The following is a 19,074-nucleotide window of genomic DNA, read 5'->3' as shown; positions in this document are numbered from 1 at the left end:
TCAGGGAACGCGGGGTAGCGCCAATGGGTCGCCCACACTGTACCCCCCCCTGTGTGTGACCGAGTCGTCACTTATGAGGACCAAAGTTGCGACCGCTCCAGAGAATACGCCTGGCCTCCTCGAAACAGGTATAAATGGTGTAAATCTTTCTATCTCAATGACGTAAAGGGTCTATAGAATGGTTTTGTAGGTTCGCTCATGGGTGGTCGTTTCACACATTGGCATGCTGAAGCATCCTCTGGGCATTTAGAGGTAATTTAGTTACAGTATATTGATCGCTGACTTTTGTCTGACTGTTTTTTGTAGTTTCATTTTAGTGTTTGTAATATTGCACTGTATTTTGTTAAAATCATCCAAACTCATTGGAAGGTACTGTAATTTGAAGTGCACCTGTCTCCTTGAGTCATGCTTAGGTCATTTGTTTTTCAGTTGATTTTGGGTTTGGACAAAGGTGTTACAGTGCAGTGGGAAAAGAATGATTACTGTTTTGGAGGTGTGTGTGTGTGTGTGTGTGTGTGTGTGTGTGTGTGTGTGTGTGTGTGTGTGTGTGTGTGTGTGTGTTACCCGCTCTCCAACCCAACCTGGTTTGTCTGACTCAATCTGTCAGTGCACCACACAACAAGTAAACTCTTGTTTGGGCTTAGTATTGGCAATTATCAAAACTATTTTTAGTAATTAAAGATATTGACGCACCGTGTAAGATTTTCTTATGTGCTATTTTTTTTTTTTTATAAACATTCGAATAAAAAGTTAGCTTTGGACTCCTTCCTATCCTATCACCATTAACACAAATTTCTGCTTTGAGTATTCACCATACAGTTAGTTTACACCTATCGCCTTATTTGGTGTTATTTTCATGATATAGTATAAATGAAACCCCAAAAATAATCGAAGAATCAAAAAAATATGTATTTTGTTAGCTCTAGCAGTTAAACTGTTAGAAGTGTCGTTTGATCCTTGCGTCTTCATTTCCAAATTGCTGCAGAGAAGTTTTGGCTCCACACATTCTTCTCAAGGCCGACATTAACTACATTGCCAGCAGCCTGGGCGGATGTGTCAAAAGCGCTGAAATTATATCAAAAGGAAAGTCTCTTTTTTCTTTGCCTGGTGGGTGAGTAGGCACTAATAGCTTACTGAAGTGTGTGTGTGTGTGTGTGTGTGTGTGTGTGTGTGTGTGTGTGTGTGTGTGTGTGTGTGTGTGTGTGTGTGTGTGTGTGTGTGTGTGTGTGTGTGTGTGTGTGTGTGTGTGTGTGTGTGTGTGTGTGTGTGTCTGGCCATAGGGACCGTTTGCTAGTTGCTACTGAGGAGATGTGATGGCAGAACAACGTGTAGTGTAAGAAAGTAAGTGTTATTCTCTCCATCACTGCCGCTGCCTCTACTGTACCACTTTTAGTGCTATTATTATTGCCCGTATCATTATTATTATTATTGCCCTTCCGCCAAAACAAAAACAACCCGAGAGAGAGTGACACTCAGAATGTGAGGGGGAAATAAAGCACAAAAAATCAGAAGATGCCAAGAATATCTTTCTGAAAGAACAAAGGTGGCCGATTAAATGAGCTGAAAGGAAGTTGGATGAGGAAAAGAAGGGAAGACTGAGATTAAGCTTGTCAACCAGTTGTGTTTGGTGCCAGGCCCTCGCCTCTTAGCCACCGTCGTATCCCCGGACGCAGACAGGTGCGCCCTGGGATACTACGGCGTCCCACTGTGATGGCCACCAGCAGAACTTGATGAACCAGAAATAGTTATCGAATGTGTCTCTCAATATGTCCCCCTAGTGTCGATGTGTTATGTCAACTTCCTAATGGTCAAGATGAAGGAACCATTTGTGGTTGTAATAAGGAGATTGATATTGCATTAGGGTTTGCACTGAGATTTTGTAGTGGATATAGCACTGGAAATTATTTTACGGTAGAGATTTTATTATTGCCAGATATCTCATTCATTTGGATAGAACAAATAGCAAGAATTTACCCAGCCATTATAAAGCTTTAGCTGGAAATGGGCATTTTCCAAGTGTTCTTTAAACCATTTTCAAGTGGCATTAACTGCGAATGATACATTGTGATTATGGGAATATTGTCCCCGAGTGTTCCCATCAAGTCCAAATCGTCCAGTGCATTTGCTTGTCGCTTCAGCCAAGGAATCATTAAAAAGTGCATTTTCCGGTAATAATACAAATACCATAACTTCAATACCAGTTCGTAAATAATACTTTCAAAATGTCATTTTCGATAACAGAATTGACAACCTCTCTACTGCATACAGAAGCTTAAAAAACATTTGGCACAATGCTTACAGGAGTATGGAGTATGAAACATTGGTATCTCATGCAGCGGAATGTTTCAACAATCATCAGTTTGATAAATACCCTGAAAGTTTAGTTTCTGCCTTGTTTTTTTCACGGTTTTATCTCTGGTGACATTACTTGAGCAAAATCGGCATATAAGCCAGTTTCGGCTCTGCGTTCTGCTGGGATGAGGGGAGAGAGGAATGTCGGTACTGAGTCTAAAGGTCAGTGGCAAAGAGGCAAAGCAGGGGTCGGTGCCTCAGGTATCCAGCCGGGCAATTCAACTGACAGACTGGGGAAGGACGTTAGCCTGGGCCCTCATAGCTTCCCTATGTCATTGGGAGTGGAGGATGTACGCGCAACAGCAGGAAGTTCACAGAGGAGTCACTGAAAGAGCAGCTTGATGGAGGAAGAGGAGGCGGAAGAGTCATGTGACGACCACCATGAGGATCGGTGCTAGCGGTCAGGAGAGTGTATGGTAGTGAAAGTCCCTTCCATTTCGCCATTGGTCTTAGTACCCCAAATACCGACACACACATTTACCCAGGCATAGTTGCGCAGGTGACCATGTGGCTCCTGAAGCATGAAAAAGGAGCCTAATTGTTTTTAACTCAAAGTGAGCCACCATGGAATACTAATATGGCTGTTGGGCTGAAGGGCAGAATTAAGGCTTTAATAGTGTGTGTGTGTGTGTGTGTGTGTGTGTGTGTGTGTGTGTGTGTGTGTGTGTGTGTGTGTGTGTGTGTGTGTGTGTGTGTGTGTGTGTGTGTGTGTGTGTGTGTGACTGGCCATAGGGACTGTTTGCTAGTTGCTACTGAGGAGATGTGATGGCAGAACAACGTGTAGTGTGTGTGTGCGCCTCCCCCCAGGCTTTTCTTTGCCTACTACCCACCCGACAGACCTAAAGAGAAAGTGGACGTGGTTCTGGAGTAAGTTCCATGTTGTTGTGTTTTTTTGGCCTTGTCTGGGCTTGAACACAAGCTTGGCCTGGCACAGCTGATAACCACGCTGTAATTTGTCAGACATTTTGTGTGTGTGTGTTTGTACAGTAGCATGTGCGATGGTTGCAAACAAATTCCTCACACCTCCAGCTTGTGGTCGGGTGGGTCATAAAAACAAACTCCCAACTCGAGCCAATTCAGTTAATCTGTGCCGCAGTGATCTTTACCTTATCATAATAAGCGCAAAGTGACTACCATATGATTTGTTCCAGGTCTGAAATGCCCATAATTGTATGAGTGACTAAACATACACATAAAATGGCTTGTAATAGGTGTTATTGACACAGGGCTCACCATACACATATGAAAGCGTCTGACTAAAAGTTCTCTCTGCTCTAAGGTGTCTCCTCCAGAATATCTGCTCAGTCTATTGCTCTTAATATCAATACTGTCTCAGAAGCTGTTTGGCTGTCGCTTGACCCTGTTGGTAGATGTATTGAGTTATGCCATTAATCCGCCATGGAAAACCCTGTAAGGATTCTCCAAATTTGAGGGTTGAATAGCGCTAGTGGCAGTGACGATGGGCTGTTGGGCTGCTTGTTGTGACCATCACAACCAATAGAAACAACACGGTGAGAGGAACCTGTGTGTGTGTGTGTGTGTGTGTGTGTGTGTGTGTGTGTGTGTGTGTGTGTGTGTGTGTGTGTGTGTGTGTGTGTGTGTGTGTGTGTGTGTGTGTGTGTGTGTGTGTGTGTGTGTGTGTGTGTGTGTGTCAGCTGCCCTACGCAAATATACACAACTGGCTACGTTGGCAAAGCAGACACAGAAAGCCTTTCTCCTCCCACAGTGTCTATCTGGTTATACAGTGACGTCTCACTGTTACAAAGGCCACTTTGAAGAGCCTTTTCTAATCACACACACGCACACACATTCTCCCAGGCTGAGGTCATTCTGACGTGGGGCTGCCCCCTGAAAGTCGACGAGTCGAACTATCACTCAGAAACCCGTAAGTCGCCTGAGATTTTTGGAGTCAGTCGTATGTTTTGGGGTTTTTTTGTCAGTCAGTGTGCCTTACAATAACCGTAAAAAAAACAGATGGAAGCTTACAAAATGCACACTGATAATATTTCAATGAGGAATTATAAATAAGGGGAATCATAAATATATGGTGTGTGTGTGTGTGTGTGTGTGTGTGTGTGTGTGTGTGTGTGTGTGTGTGTGTGTGTGTGTGTGTGTGTGTGTGTGTGTGTGTGTGTGTGTGTGTGTGTGTGTGTGTGTGTGTGTGTGTGAGAGAATAGTCTGCGTCCGGACACAAACACAGCTCTCGGTGCGCCCCATCACCGTGCCCTTGTTCTCCAAATAAAACAACTTAAAACACTTTGTTTTTAGTTGTTTTATTTGGAGAAACAGGGACGGGGCACGGGTAGGGATGGATATCATTAAGATTATGACTGTACTACTACTCTTACCTATACTGCTTATCAACCCAGTACTTTGACGGTACGCTTATCAGTTTTTTTTTTGTTTGTTTTTAAGAGGAAAATTTAAACCAAATTAAGAGCAGAACCCGGCTTTATTTTGTGCGCGTCACGCATGGAGAGGGGCACATTCTGCACCCTAGTCTCCTCCTGCGTGTGAGAGAGCCAGGCAGAGGGAGCCAGACAAAATATATGTTTATTAGGACCAATCAGGTAGAGGCGGTGATTAGTTGTCACAGCTAGAGCAGTGTACAAAGTTCTGAAAAACTGCATTACTTTACTGTAATGCACCCTTAAGGACTTCATTTAACTACGTATCACAATATTCCGATAAACTAAATCATAGATGATATCTTGTCTCCTGTCATTATTGGTGTATCGCCCAGGCTTGAAACAGATGGTGTGTGTTTGTTTGTGTGCGTGTGGGTGGGTGATTATTACCGTGTGGAGAAACCTGTCTAGCGGTTTGTTTGTGGCTGATTGAGCGTCCTCACACAGCCATTAAAAGCTGGATCCGTGACACGCATGGTGTACCGTCTCTAACACGTCTCCCGCACTCTGACTTTTTCCCTCCGCAGCATCTGACACGGAGCAGGATGCAGCGCTGAAGCTCCAGCAGGAACGAGCCGAGATCGTCGCCAAATATGACCAGGTAAGTTTGGAACACACTTGGCACATCATCCCAGTCCGTTATGAAATGGGTGTCCTTTAATTTAATTTCGACAGTTAATGATATAAATTTGTTTGTTTTTTTATTGGGAAATGGTTACTTTGAATTCCGAATAGATTTTACCGAGTCTATATTAAACCATAATCGTAATCAGATGATGATAAATTCACATTCCACTGTTGCAGACTATGGGAAACTTGCAGCTGGAAATGATACAACCGCACAGGAACGTTTAGTATGTCCCAAACCATAGTATGCTCAAATAATATGCAAAAAGTACCAGGGTAACTTAGTGTTGAAATCGCACAGTATGCAAACACTGCATTCCAATTCCAGCAACCCAAAAATACAAAGTCTATTTCAAAAGCGTTTTACAGACACCAAAGCATATTGGCGTTGTTTGGCCAATTCGGTTACAGTGGAAACAGACAACTTTTCAACCCTTTCAAACCCACTTTGTCTGGTTTGGGGCGGTGATTGGGAGCTCTATCCTCTTCCTTTTTTGCTTGTGCAATGGTTGCTGCACATCCTTTGTGCCGAAAATCGAGCCTTCAGTTTTCCCGGGAGATCGTACCCGGTGGTTGGCGGAATTGCCTCGTGAAAGCAAGGCTTACAGGGAACCCATTTAAACGCCGATGGTGTCATTATTTTATAGCCGTTATACTGCGCAAACAACATAATAATAATAATAATATTAATAATAATAAGTCAAAGCAAAAAAGTTGTCTGTTTCCACTTTACACTCTCATTTCTATCTTGCGACCTGATCAACCCCCTTGTAATATTAGATGTTTATCTAAATGAAGCCGTCCCTTTTTGGTTTATTTTTAGCTTGAATTCATAACACCAGACATTCCTGTCAGGTTTGACAGTTGTCAGTTTGCTGTCTCTGTTCTCGTCCCCTCTAATCAAATCAAGCAGCTTCTTTCATGGGCAGATGATGGATGCGCACTGGGGGGGTGGATGGAGATTGACGGAGGAGGAGGGGGAGGAGGCAGAGGGGGACAGTTGTCGCCGTAGGGCCAGGCAAATCGAAACAGAGTATAATTGCATCGTATTGTCTGACCTCTATGATGAGAGGGAACTCTGGTTTTGTACGGGTCGAGGGGAAGGCCAGGCTTTAATGTGGGGGAAGGAAGGAAGAGTTGAATCCCCATCCCTCTCTTCTCCTTTCCATCTCGCCACGTCGGGGGCGACATGCCTTCCATTGTCGCACAACATCCTGTCATAAAAGGTCCAGGCCCACTCGACAACTTGGAACATATTTGCTTTGTAAATATCGTAATTCTAGTCACCCCACTCACAGGCCTGTGTGTTTGGATGTTTTTAAAAGGTCCTCCTGTCTTCCTCTGCATTTCAAAATGCACTGTCCTCCGCGTAAAACAAAGTGACGCCTGTGCTTATACGGTGATTAATAGCACCCGATTAAAATAAATTATGGAAAGTTTTAGAGGTAGGTAATTGAATAGGAAAAAGCAAAGATGTGTTTTAAAAGTTTTTGAACGGCCAGTGTGAGGATCCAAGTTTATATATAGATTAATTTGGCAGTAAACGCGTCAAATATTAAGCTTCTGGAGTTTGATTGATGGGTACTCGTCTGGTAGATGGAATTCTAAAGGTGCTTGCATAAACTAACTGTAACTCAAAGTTTGATTAATTTTACAGGGGGTAATGAAGGGATGGGGTCTGTTATCGCTAGAGATGGGTCTGATCCAATATCTATCGGGTTCCGATACTGACGCTGATCCACGTGCCGATCCAGATTCCATTCCATTGCTTGCGTTGAACCCGCAGTTGGTTTAATTTTGGGGCGATTTTTGTCCTTTTATTTATCTAATTTATTTGGTCTACCTCCTCAATAATTCAACTAAAATATTAAGGCGAGGTAAATAATTAACCTGTAAAGCGCAATTCAAAACGTGCGGGAATAGGAACTGGCGGTTTGGAGTGAGGGCAAACCGCTACTGATCAAATCGGCCATTCAGCTGTGTTGGTCCTCAAAACAAGATGTCATTATTCCAACATATATAATGTGCACTGCCATGGAGCCACTGGTAGTTGTAGATGATATGTTGATTCAAAAACAACGTGTGTTTTGTCATGTATGTCAAACACTGGAATTTCCCTTTGGGGATTAATAAAGTATCTTTATCTTAGCAACCTGCTGTTCCTCATTTCATAGTCAATAAGTGTGTGGGGATATTAAAAAAAAAAAAGGAATTGCTGTAGAACAGTTAAGCTATACGTTGTCATTGACTTTTTTTAGGATAGGATAACACTATTATTTCCTGGGAGGAAATTCAGGAAAGTAGAGGAAAAAAAAAAAAAAAGACTGACTTATCAGCTCCTTTGGGCACTGCGTCTTTGTCTCAGTTTGGGTGAGGCTACAAGGCCTCGGGCAAACGGAGTCTCTGGCAATCCAAATTCCAAACAACAAATCTCTCTTTTTTTTTTTTTTTTTTTTTTTCCCTGCTTTTTCCCAGATGTGTCTGTTTGATTTTATGGCCTCCGGTGAGGCAGACGCAGACTTTGAAATCCCTGGCCCTCAACTGTTTGTCTCTAGCCTGTCCTGCCAAACCACTACAGAATATGGACCCTTTTTTTCTCTTGAATCTAAGGGTTAATTTTGAGGTCATTTCACAAAGGGTGAGAAATGATTGACGAGACAGCTTGGTGACAGCTTTCGTTGACAACTATAGATGTAGATAGCTCTACACGTTCAGTGCTGCAGTATACCTTTTTGCTACGCCCCACCCTCGAAATGTCACTGACCAGTCCTACGTGGCAACTGATGCTGTCTGCCACATTGTCTGACAAAAAGTTAGGGGTTTTTCCACCACAGGAACCAGGAACTTAGTTCCCGGTATTTAGGAATGTAGGCCTTTTTCCACAGAATAATTGGTTCAACTTGGATAGTTCCTGATCCCAACAAGTGAGGTGGTACTTTTCAGAAGAGCGAGAACCATTGGTGCGTTATTAATGCTGATTGGTCAAATGCAAGCTTCACGAGAGTCCTCAGAAACCTACATTTTAACTTTTGTAATACCGTTAAACAACTTACTGTATGTGATTATCTTTTGTTTTAGAAAAGAAAATGCAAAGCCAGAACCCAAAATACACAGTCAGATGTAGTGAACAAAAAAAATCAAAAGCACTTATTTCGTTGTGTGCTGAAATGATGTGATAAATTTAACAGGGAACTTCTGCCATCAAACCAACGAATCCCTTCCTCCCCAAATAAAAGGGATTTTCTGTCAACATCATCTTGAGCAGCTGTGCGCGTCACAACAAATGCCCCAGTCTAATTTTCGCACATCCATCATGGACAGTATCCATGCGTCCTCCATCACGGTCTGCCCACCCTCCAAAGTGAGGTCAGTGTTGAGAGGAGCGGCCATCTGCCCTGTTCTGCCTTTTTTTTTTTTGTTTTTTTGTTTATTGAAAGATGACAGGCTGAGAAAACCAAGGGAGTCGCCTGTTGTTCTCTCTGCAAGGTGGTTTCGGTTTGCCCTCGCCTCACAAACCACAGTTTCTTTCAGACAGGCCCTCCTACTCAGACGCTCCCTTTAAATGCTTCCCAAAGATGTTTCAGCACTGACAATGCACCGCCGTAAACGAAGTGGCTTACTGTACCTTGCTTATCTGCACACTGGACTGCACTCGCATACATTACACACTTTGAAGTTGATCTTTATCTACGTTGGACTACTGCAGTGAGTTTACTGAAAATATTCACTACTGTCAGACTACGTTACGCTGGAGCAGTTGTTTGCTCTGCTGTCATGATCATGGCTCCTTTGTGCCATCGATCCTCTCAAGTTTTTTATTTCAATGTTTTGGCCTACACTTTGTGCTTCAAGTCTATATCTTGCTAATATCATCAGATAAGTTAGTATTAACGGGGTTTTTTTCCAGCCATACCTAAAAGAGAGTTGTTCCCCTGTCATTTGTGCTAAATTCTACCTCAATCTTTCAATTATTGTTGGATCAAATGCCTTCCAGACTACCTGATTCACATCCCTCTCTGATATTCTTCCCTAGATCCATCTGTCTACATAAGACCCTTCACCCTGTTTTTTCACTTTAAGAAAGTCCTTTAGACCTTTTGGGGGGCGTTGTCATGTCTTCCCTGCGCTCACCTTGCTTTTCTCCGGGTGATTTCGCTTTCCTTCCACACCAGAAGACACGTTTTAAGTGAAACTCCTGTCATTGCCCTTGACCGAGGCACTGGCTCTCGATTTGGAGTCTGTCCCCAGGCACTGGACTATGGCCGCCTGCTGCGCCTAAGTAATTAGGAAAGGTCAAACACAGAAGATGAATTTCTCCACAGGGTTCAATGAAGACTAAATAACTAACTAACGAACATCCTCCCCGTTCCCCTGGCCGGCGATGGTAAATGTACCAGAGTGGCTGTCTGACTCCAGGGCAACCAGAGTCAGACAGTGACGCAGGTGAGCGTCTGGGCTCTTCATTTCACACCTGTTAGGAGCAAAATGTGCACGCACACACACAAACTGCTCTCATACGGACATATGGTGTGGGTCCGGTCTTTTTCTCGTACACACACACACACCTCAAGGGCATCGGAGTCATCGCTCCTCAGCAATCAGCCAACCAATCAAAATCACTGTTATCTGCCCCTGCAGTCCGTGGGTGGAATACAAGATCAGATTCAGGATTCAAGTTCTCCAAGAATACAATAAGTAATTATCTGACGTCTGCCACCAACACGATTTGAAGTGAATGCCCCCCCAGAGGTCCTCACTACGACAGCTGTTTAGAAGGTCCATGTCTTAGGGCTACATTCAGTGTGTTTACATGCGGCCAATACCCGATTAAGCTCATAGTCGTGTTAAGGTTATCAGAATCAGAATCGTCTGTATTGCCATGTAAGTTCACGCAAACAAGGAATTTGTCTTGGTTTTTGGTGCATAGCAATAAACATTGTAAGAGATGAAGAAAGGTCAAAAAACATAAATATAAAAGAAAACGTGGAATCTAAGAATATGGAAAATATGACTTTTTAAAATATAGCTGTACAGTTTGTGCGGGAATGTGCAAATGTTCACAGTATGAAGTAATAATATGTGCAAAGATGAATGTGCGTGAATGTAACGCATTGACAGATATGGGGACTTAACATTAATTTAACGTGTACTGTCTATGAGGGCGGGGTAAGAGTTTGTGTTGGTGGGTGGGGGTCACGGGCCTTGTTTATGAGGCCAGCTGCAGATGCGAAGAAACAGTTTTTATGGCGTAACGTTTTGGTCCTGATGTACTGCAGCCTCCTGCCGGTCCAGGGTGGGAGGGGTTGGCCACAATCTTTCCTGCTCGCCTCAGGAGGCGTACAGGTCCTGGAGGGAAGGAAGGTTGCAGCCGATCACCTTCTCAACAGAGCGAATGACACACTTTAGTCTTCCCTTGGCAGTGGCAGCAGCGTAACAGATGCTGATGGAGGACGTGAGGATGGACTCAGTGATGGCAGTGTAGAAGTGCACCATCATTGTCTTAGGCAGGTTGAACTTCCTCGGCTGATGCAGGAAGGCCAAGTGTACCGCATCATCTACAGACCTGTTGGCTCTGTAGGCGAACTGTAGGGGGTCCAGGAGGGATGATGCGACTAAGGTGTTTACATCATTTAGAATAATTTGATTACTGGAAAAATCCAAGTTTACATGGCGAGTGGCAGAGTTCGGTCATTGATGGAAAGTACCTGTTCTGCCGTCAAGGAAAAACCTCAGTCTGCAATCCTCTGACACTCTTGAATAAATCCCCATTCGGTTCTTGCGGCCATCCAAATATCTCTATATTCAGCTCCCTCATCAAACTCACTAAAAATGTCTCACTTTCCGACCAAAGGTCCACGTGTTTACCAGCAGTTGCCATGGTGTCCGTTGTTTATCTGCCGAAACAACTCTTTCCGGGTCAAATATATGTGGTGTGACTCGCTGGGTTTTGTGGCGCATGCACAGTTTGAATATGCCATTGAGGTGTTTACATGCCACGATTAATTGAATGATTGAGGAGAAATCCAGGTTCTGTTAATAGGGTAACGCGTGTGTCCATTTTGAGTGTAATTCGATTAAGATAATACAGGTAAAGTTATTATATGACCGTTGCAATATTTGGAATATTGCCTGAACCCGATTATGATCGGCTTATTCAGCGTTGACCTGCTTCTTGGTTTTCAGGGTAAGGAGGCCACTGTGGAGCCCTGGGAAGACACCAACTTCCACCTGTACAAGGTCATCGACCGCTTTGGCTTCCTCCAGTAAGGAGACACACACACACACACGTAAACAAAGTAAAAATGTTAAACTCCTGTAATTTTTGATACCTTACTTACCTTGTAACCTCCCCAAGCACAGCTTGAACAGAGTTGCTGGAAAAGCAAACACGGAAATTAAAGGCTGAGGTGGGTGTGGGGAAAAGGAGGGTTGTAAGCCCAACACCCACGTGTGTGTGTGTGTGTGTGTGTGTGTGTGTGTGTGTGTGTGTGTGTGTGTGTGTGTGTGTGTGTGTGTGTGTGTGTGTGTGTGTGTGTGTGTGTGTGTGTGTGTGTGTGTGTGTGTGTGTGTGTGTGTGTTGGGCCAGCTGGGTGGTTCCGAAGATCTTTAACAGCAGTGTGCTATGGTTTTTTATATATATAGGCTGGCACATGTAGACAGGAAGCCACTCGGTGAACCGCAATCATAGACTACCAGTGTTCAGAGGCAAAGCCATCCAACATGGGGAGACAAGTGAGAGGTTAAAGGAAAAACACCAACCGGGGTCTCTCTATTAGTTGAAAAATGTCTCCTCTACGGATCAAAATGTGCTTACAAGCAAGCTCTCCACATGAAGTGAGTGCAGAAGAATGGACGCTCCATCTTCATACATTGGCTCAATCAGAACCAAAATTTCCACAGCGGGAAAATGTCAGATGACCTCAACAACCTTCCTGTTGGCCACTGCTTATTTGCATTAAGTCCAACACCGCTGAGCCTTCACTGGTGGCCAAGATCTCCCACCAGCCGTGACTCTTTTTCTCCTTGTCTCTCGGCGCTTATTTGGAACAAAAGACTTCCAGCTGCTTTGTGTTACGTTGTCGCTGGCAATGTGAGCGTAGGGCTACGGTAAGAAATTAGAGAGAGAGACGGAAAGACGTGGGGGGAAGCAGCGAATGGCAGGGCCATGGGGTGATGTGATCGCTGGGGACATCGAATACAGAAGCAACCGAGAGGTTGGGAGTCATCCACTCGGAGGCGGGTGGCAGGGGACAGTGTATTCTTATTGAGATTTTCATAGTCTCTCGCTCTCCCTCTCTCTTTTGGCTTCCTGCTGAGGTCAGTGGGTTCAGAGGTTGGGGGGGAAAATCCCCAAGCTAACTACTCAGGAAGTTAGTTTGTTAACCCCCCCCCTCTCCCTGACATGTCACATTCCCTCCAGTTGGATGGATCCCCAACTTTTACTTATCGGCCACAAACACAGTGTTTTGCTGCCTTTTAAGTCGGGAAGGAAGCAGGCGGGGAAATCTGACAATGAAACAAGCCAACATCTTTTTGTCAGGCTGTTTATTTGACATTTGGAATTTTATACGGCGATAATGATTGGATCAAAGGAGAAAGCCTCGCAAATGACAGCAGTGTGCAGCTGTTGTTTAAAGTCACGGTATCCAGCGAGCCGGTGGGATACGACCATCCGGAGACAAAATGGAGGAGCGTCTAATCTGTTAGTTCTTGTTTGTCCAGCCGCAGGCCTTTTGGCAGGTGCCCCGTGTTGAGGCTGACTTCCCCGGAACTATCACTTATTCGGTTCCCAGGTTAACTTTTGTTGTTGTTGTTCTGGAAAAATACCTTTTTAATACCGGCGTCCGATCTGAGATGGGCTCCTTCAGTCGGAGGTTTTCCGTTGGGTCACATGACCTGAACCCACCTGCCTTGCGGGATCGAGATGTCAGGAGTAACACTTATTATTATTATTTTTCTTCCTCCAGCGAGAATGAGCTGCCGTCCTACGACTCTGTTGAAGAGAAGGTGAGTGACAAACGTCATTAGGTGGGAATGCACCCAAAGGGTCGGTTCACATACCAACAATACAATAAATAAAAGGAGCTCATAATGTGGAAAGAATTCTACTTCCATCATTGTACCACAAGTGCGTGAACGAGCCACGATGTTCAAACATCTGTCAAAGTGTTGTGTTGTTAAAAATAGCTCCAAACTGCTTTTTCAACCACTGCTATCACTACGCCTTGCTTTTCGTCTATTTTTCGCACCGTTTTGAATTTTTTTTTTTTCCCCGTCCCATTCCTGCTATATCAACACTACAAACCCTGAAAAATCAGGGTCTATTTATATCGGCCACTCAAAGGAGTATTCTATAGTCCCGCTGCTGTTTATTTTGGAAACCAGCAGTGGTTACTTTGCGCGGGCGGCTTGTTGACATATCAAAGCCTCGCGTTTGAAACGTTATGACGTGTCACTTCCTGTCTCCCGCTCAGCAAAAGCACACCGAGGTGGAACGTACCAGCAAGTGGCTGAAGATGCTGAAGAGCTGGGACAAGTACAAGAACAGTGAAAAGGTGATCTTGGTTATCTTTCACCAGTATGGACATTCTGCTCTCTCTTTACATCCGTCGCTTTAGGGGGCGACACATTACCTTCTTTCTCCTTCACACACACACACACACACACACACACACACACTCATTGCCAAGCCTTCTGATCCCCTTTCTGTTGATGATGACGGATGTGTAGGAGCATGTCAGGCTGCATAGGTGTCAGTGGTGTGGGTGAAATGTCTTCTCCTCGCCTCAGTGTCCTTCACTCGTCTGTGTTTACAAAATGTTATTATTCAAGGAAGTGGACCACCATCACCTGCCACACATGGTGTGGCAGGTGATGAAAAGATTTTTTTATTTATATATTTTTTTTTTAGGTTGGTTTTTTGTTTTGTTTTAAGAATTCGTCCTTAATTTCTTAACCTGCTCGCTCTCTCTCTCTTTCCGTCTCCTCATCTTTGAGCTGGAAAAAACAAAGCAGTGTGCAAACTGACTGACCGACAGACAGTAAACAGGGTCCGAGTTTGATGCGTCTCTCGCTTCTGAGCTGAGAATATAGAGCCTCGAGTGCGGGGAGCCAGGCGGCCGTCACATCCATCTGCCATCACAGCGCTAGCTTTGGATGTTCTCACCACTTAGCATCGCAATAGGGGCCACGAACAGAGCGCTAACTTCATCAAAGGTTTAGGGTACATTGAAGCACGCCATCTTTAGATAGATAGTTAGTTAGTTAGTTCATGGATTAGTTTGTCTTTATTCGGAGGGAAATTGCAGAATCACAGCGGCTCACATGAAATTAATCGACAATAAATATGAAGTAATACTATTTTTTTAAATTGGCAATATGAACCTAGAAATTAGCTGGGGGGAAAAAATGGAAATGTACAATAAACCATAAAACTATAGCAATATAGAAGAATTTGACAATAAAATAAAGACAAATAAATTGAGACCACGTGGGAGCCACTGTATGCGCAGAAGGAGTCAATACGGCAGCACACGTTGCCTAATTGGGTGGTTGACGCTCAGGTGGGGTTGCGCGGTGTGTGTCCACTGCTGATTCAGGGATCTTGCCTTCCCAAGGCAGCACAGTGACAGTGGATCGATGGCGCTACCGATAAAGGCTCCGGGGACCTTTTCACGGGAGAGGGGGATTAAATCAGCACGCGCACCGCTTCCCATCGACGCGGGGGACACTGCCACACACACATGCACAGGAACACTCATTTCCTTTGGAAATGTCATCTACCTACTTAGAGTGGTTATACAGAAACACACACAAATGTGTAGATTAACTCAAAGGTTTGCATTTAAGCATTTCACTTGGCTCTTCAGTCGTAGATTCATTTTATTTTGCATCCTTTGAATTTGCCGTCTGGGCTGCACTGTTCATCACTCCCGGCGAGGTTTTCAGCAAACACAGGCATGCTGTACTTAGTGAGCTACAAATATATGGATGCAGGGGAGGTGGAGGGCTCCTCCGCCGTGCCGACCGTAGCTCTGCCGGAATGTCGGTTTGGGCGAGCCGCATTCGACCACGCTGAGGGGCCCGCACCCCCCAGCGCATGCTCCATTTGTTTACCGGCGGATCTTGATCGCCCTAAAATGACGACCATGTCAGACAATCTTGCCCGTAAAAATAGTCGCGAACCTGCTTGTGAATTCAAAGTCCGAAATCGAATGCTCATTGCGATCGATAATCAAATCGAAATCATGACACCCCTAGTTATTATAGGTAAATGCACACACAACCACACACACACACCAGGCGCGCACCCAGGACAGGATGATTAGTTTAACAGATGCTTTCCCTGACTAGCCGTATTACAAGGCTGTTGAAGGGGAAGCCACGAGCACGGTGGCGCTGGAGGCTTGATCGAGTCAGACCTGCCAACCTGCGGTTTGTGTAGCACAATTCTACACGAGAATTAGTACACTACATTAGTACAATTAACACTGTAATTTAATTAACGGATATCAATACAAAACAATACCGTACATTTATTGGGTATTTAAACGACATCACCCGGATTGGACCAGATGTGGTTCTGTGTCACCTCCCTCTCCTCTCACTCAACATCCGCTGATAGGCAGGGGTACTTTATTATCCACAGAGGTGTAGTGCTGCATTGTGAGGTAAAATTGGAAGTGGGAGGGTTATAATAAAGCACAAAAATGTGACTGTAATGTTAACATATACAACGTGAGAGGCACCAATCGGCCAGTGACAAGAATTGGACGGTTTTCACCCGCCGATCAGTGGTCAGATATATTTTCAGATTCTGTGCCGGTGAAATGTACACACTGATACTGTGCTCATGTACTGTACTCGTAAAAATGCTCCAATACTCAAACCCGATACCAACGTAATGCGTGCTTGACACTCAAACAAGAGAGTGAAAGAAAGAAAATGTCAGCTGTTTGGAGGTACTTCAAGGTAAACAAAGAAGATTAGATCAATTATTTGTCTACCGCCTGACAATATTCTAACGTCCTGGTTCTTGACGAGTCACTCAGTAAAACGAGTCGTTCCATTTGATTCAGTTGGTTTAACACACGGTGAGGGAAGGAGGACTTCCAGTGAACGAGAGTGAGAAGTCAGCCCTTTATTTTATTTGTTTATTTTTTGTAATGATTGCAATTTATTTGCAAAGTACCATATACATATAATATAAATGTATATTTGCAGTTTGAACTTGACATTTCCATGTTAGTTATGTGTTGTGTCATACTAAAACTCATTGAGAACTACAGGTTGAATTATACTGAAACCCGGTGGCAGTCCATATTCTATTTTATTGGAACTCAGTAACAGTTTCACATTCTATTATTGTCTATTATTATTGTGAATAATTAACAATAATAAACACTGTCAAAATCAGAAATCTTGCTATTGTAGGACCTGAAAATTGCAGTTGTAGTCCGTATGTGCAGCTGTCCAATCACCTGAGTGTGATCAGATCACATTGTGTATTTGTTATCGACGTACAGCAGATCGGGAATCGGAATCAGCGGGTCAGACTTCAAAAAAATCAGAAATAGGAATCCGCCAGGAAAATTGCAATGGGTGCATCTCTAGTTGGTAAACATGTTCGGAACGGCGTATATCCTGATGAGATGAATTGGTGTATTTAGTTAGCTGTAGTAGCTTGCATATGATGTGATGAGCCTCGTTACCAGACGGCTACGGTGTGAATAACTGATGGAGTCATTTAGCCGCAGTAACTCAAACGCCACAGCCTCTCTGTTCCACTGTTGTGGTACTCAAAATATTTTCCCAAGGTTGGCAGGTCTGTTGAGTGGCCTCCCACCACACACACACATATACACATCTACACTTTATTGATCATTAGATCACACGATTACGCACTGAGTTAGAATGGTGATGTCATTAATTGAGGTAGGAAATTCAAAGCAGAAAAATGACAGCCATAGACGCCTAGTGCAGTAGTTGATGATCTGGACGGCGTGACGTAAGGGACATGAATTGATTTGTGACTCTTCATTATCCCTGCACTCTCCTTGACTCATCCTAATATAAATGAAGATCCCCGTTCTCTCTCTCGGATTCTCCTTCTCCCTCTCTTTTCTATGTGGTAAATAATTCAGGAGCAATAAGATATTTTCCAGAGTGCAGAATAGCGAGATAACCCTCTGTGTATAGCTGCTTTCACAGATAAACTCCGGACAATATCCCTATAATCAGGTCCAGACATTGTCCTGAGTTTCCCTTTCGCACATGCAGCACACAACTGGAGATTGTCAGACACGTTTAGACGAGACATGACGCTGCAGAGTTTTAGCAGCCCTAAGATGGCGGACGAAGCTTCCGACTTATCTTTTTTGCAGTTGATGCTCTACTCTGCATGAATTTGGATGTAATATCAATGAAAGAGTGGAAAGGAATATAAAGAAAAGGAGTAGGAATCAGCCACGGTAAATTTGTGTGTGTGTGTGTGTGTGTGTGTGTGTGTGTGTGTGTGTGTGTGTGTGTGTGTGTGTGTGTGTGTGTGTGTGTGTGTGTGTGTGTGTGTGTGTGTGTGTGTGTGTGTGTGTGTGTTCTCGTGCCACACCTTCCTGCCGTCTGCTGTTGCCAGGGTTAATAAAAACCAAGGAATAACTTTCTACTTTTCACAGCAACACACACGTTATTCTCAACAGTTCCTATCGGCCTTAGCGACTTGTTGAGCAGGTTGATCTCTAACCGGCTGGAGAGGGAGATTTGGCCGCTCTGCTGTTCCAACAGTTTGGCTTTAAAAAGCTTCATCTTCCTCACCCTGACTCCAACCGATTCTTCATTTTTTTTTTTTTTTTTTTTTGGACAGTGAATAATTTCTGGCTAGTTTGCATGCATAGCACTCTCTTGCTTGTTCGCGCTCGCTCTCGCTCTCTCTCTCTCTCTCTCTCTCTCTCTCTCTCTCTCTCTCTCTCTCTCTCTCTCTCTCTCTCTCTCTCTCTCTCTCGGATTGTCACGGTTCACCTTCTAAAGCCATTTTCATTTGGAGTGTGTGCAGCACACTCACACACACATGCAGTCTTATCTGACATACGGAGAGGGAAAAAAAAATGGAAAACCTTGTCCCCTCTTTTGATTTCCCCCCCCTTTTAATTCTCTCCTTCTTTGCGCCTACCTCTCTCGCCCCCACGCGCCGATTCCGCACTATCTGGCTCGGCATACAATTCCCAGTAAAGTTGTACAATTTAACATTGACCTTTCCTGCCCAGAGCCAGGCAAGTGTTGTGTATGTGCGTGTGTGCGCATATATGGTTTAAAAGGACAAAAGACCTGAATACCCACCAGCATTAACAGGACATCTGGATTATGAGGACAAATGTGTCCTCATAATTAAAGTCATTTTCAAAATCATGTATGAAATCAAAAATGTAATTTTGTTTGTTTGTTTAACTATTTAATATATTAATTGTTGTTGATGTCATACATATTACATATTTGGAAGTCCAAGGCAGGGTGCGTCAGGGTGTGATGTCAGTATGTAAACCATGGGTTTATGAGTGGAGATGAAGACACATTTATTTGTGTTGGGTGTTGATGGGAAATCAGCTCCTCTAATCAGCTGGATATTTGACCTATATGTATTTGTCTCCATATTGATTTCCGTAACCATTTTTCCATTTTTTTTTTTGCTTTCAAT

The 19,074-nt window shown here is 43.9% G+C and overlaps 1 protein-coding gene across 1 annotated transcript in view; it reads left to right on the top strand.

Annotated features, from left to right (window-relative positions):
* The window catches only part of usp6nl (USP6 N-terminal like), a 70,779-nt gene that overhangs the window by 39,358 nt on the left and 12,347 nt on the right, over window positions 1–19,074 (top strand). Inside the window, exons 3-6 of the mRNA XM_080022567.1 lie at window positions 5,288–5,361; window positions 11,571–11,650; window positions 13,355–13,394; window positions 13,862–13,942. Of these exons, the coding sequence (XP_079878693.1) occupies window positions 5,288–5,361; window positions 11,571–11,650; window positions 13,355–13,394; window positions 13,862–13,942 (275 nt within the window). The remainder of the gene's footprint in view (window positions 1–5,287; window positions 5,362–11,570; window positions 11,651–13,354; window positions 13,395–13,861; window positions 13,943–19,074) is intronic.

The sequence above is a fragment of the Zeus faber genome (genome assembly GCF_960531495.2).
Source record: "Zeus faber genome assembly, chromosome: 21".
NCBI classification, from domain to species: domain Eukaryota; kingdom Metazoa; phylum Chordata; class Actinopteri; order Zeiformes; family Zeidae; genus Zeus; species Zeus faber.
This window is presented reverse-complemented; position numbering and strand designations above follow the sequence as displayed.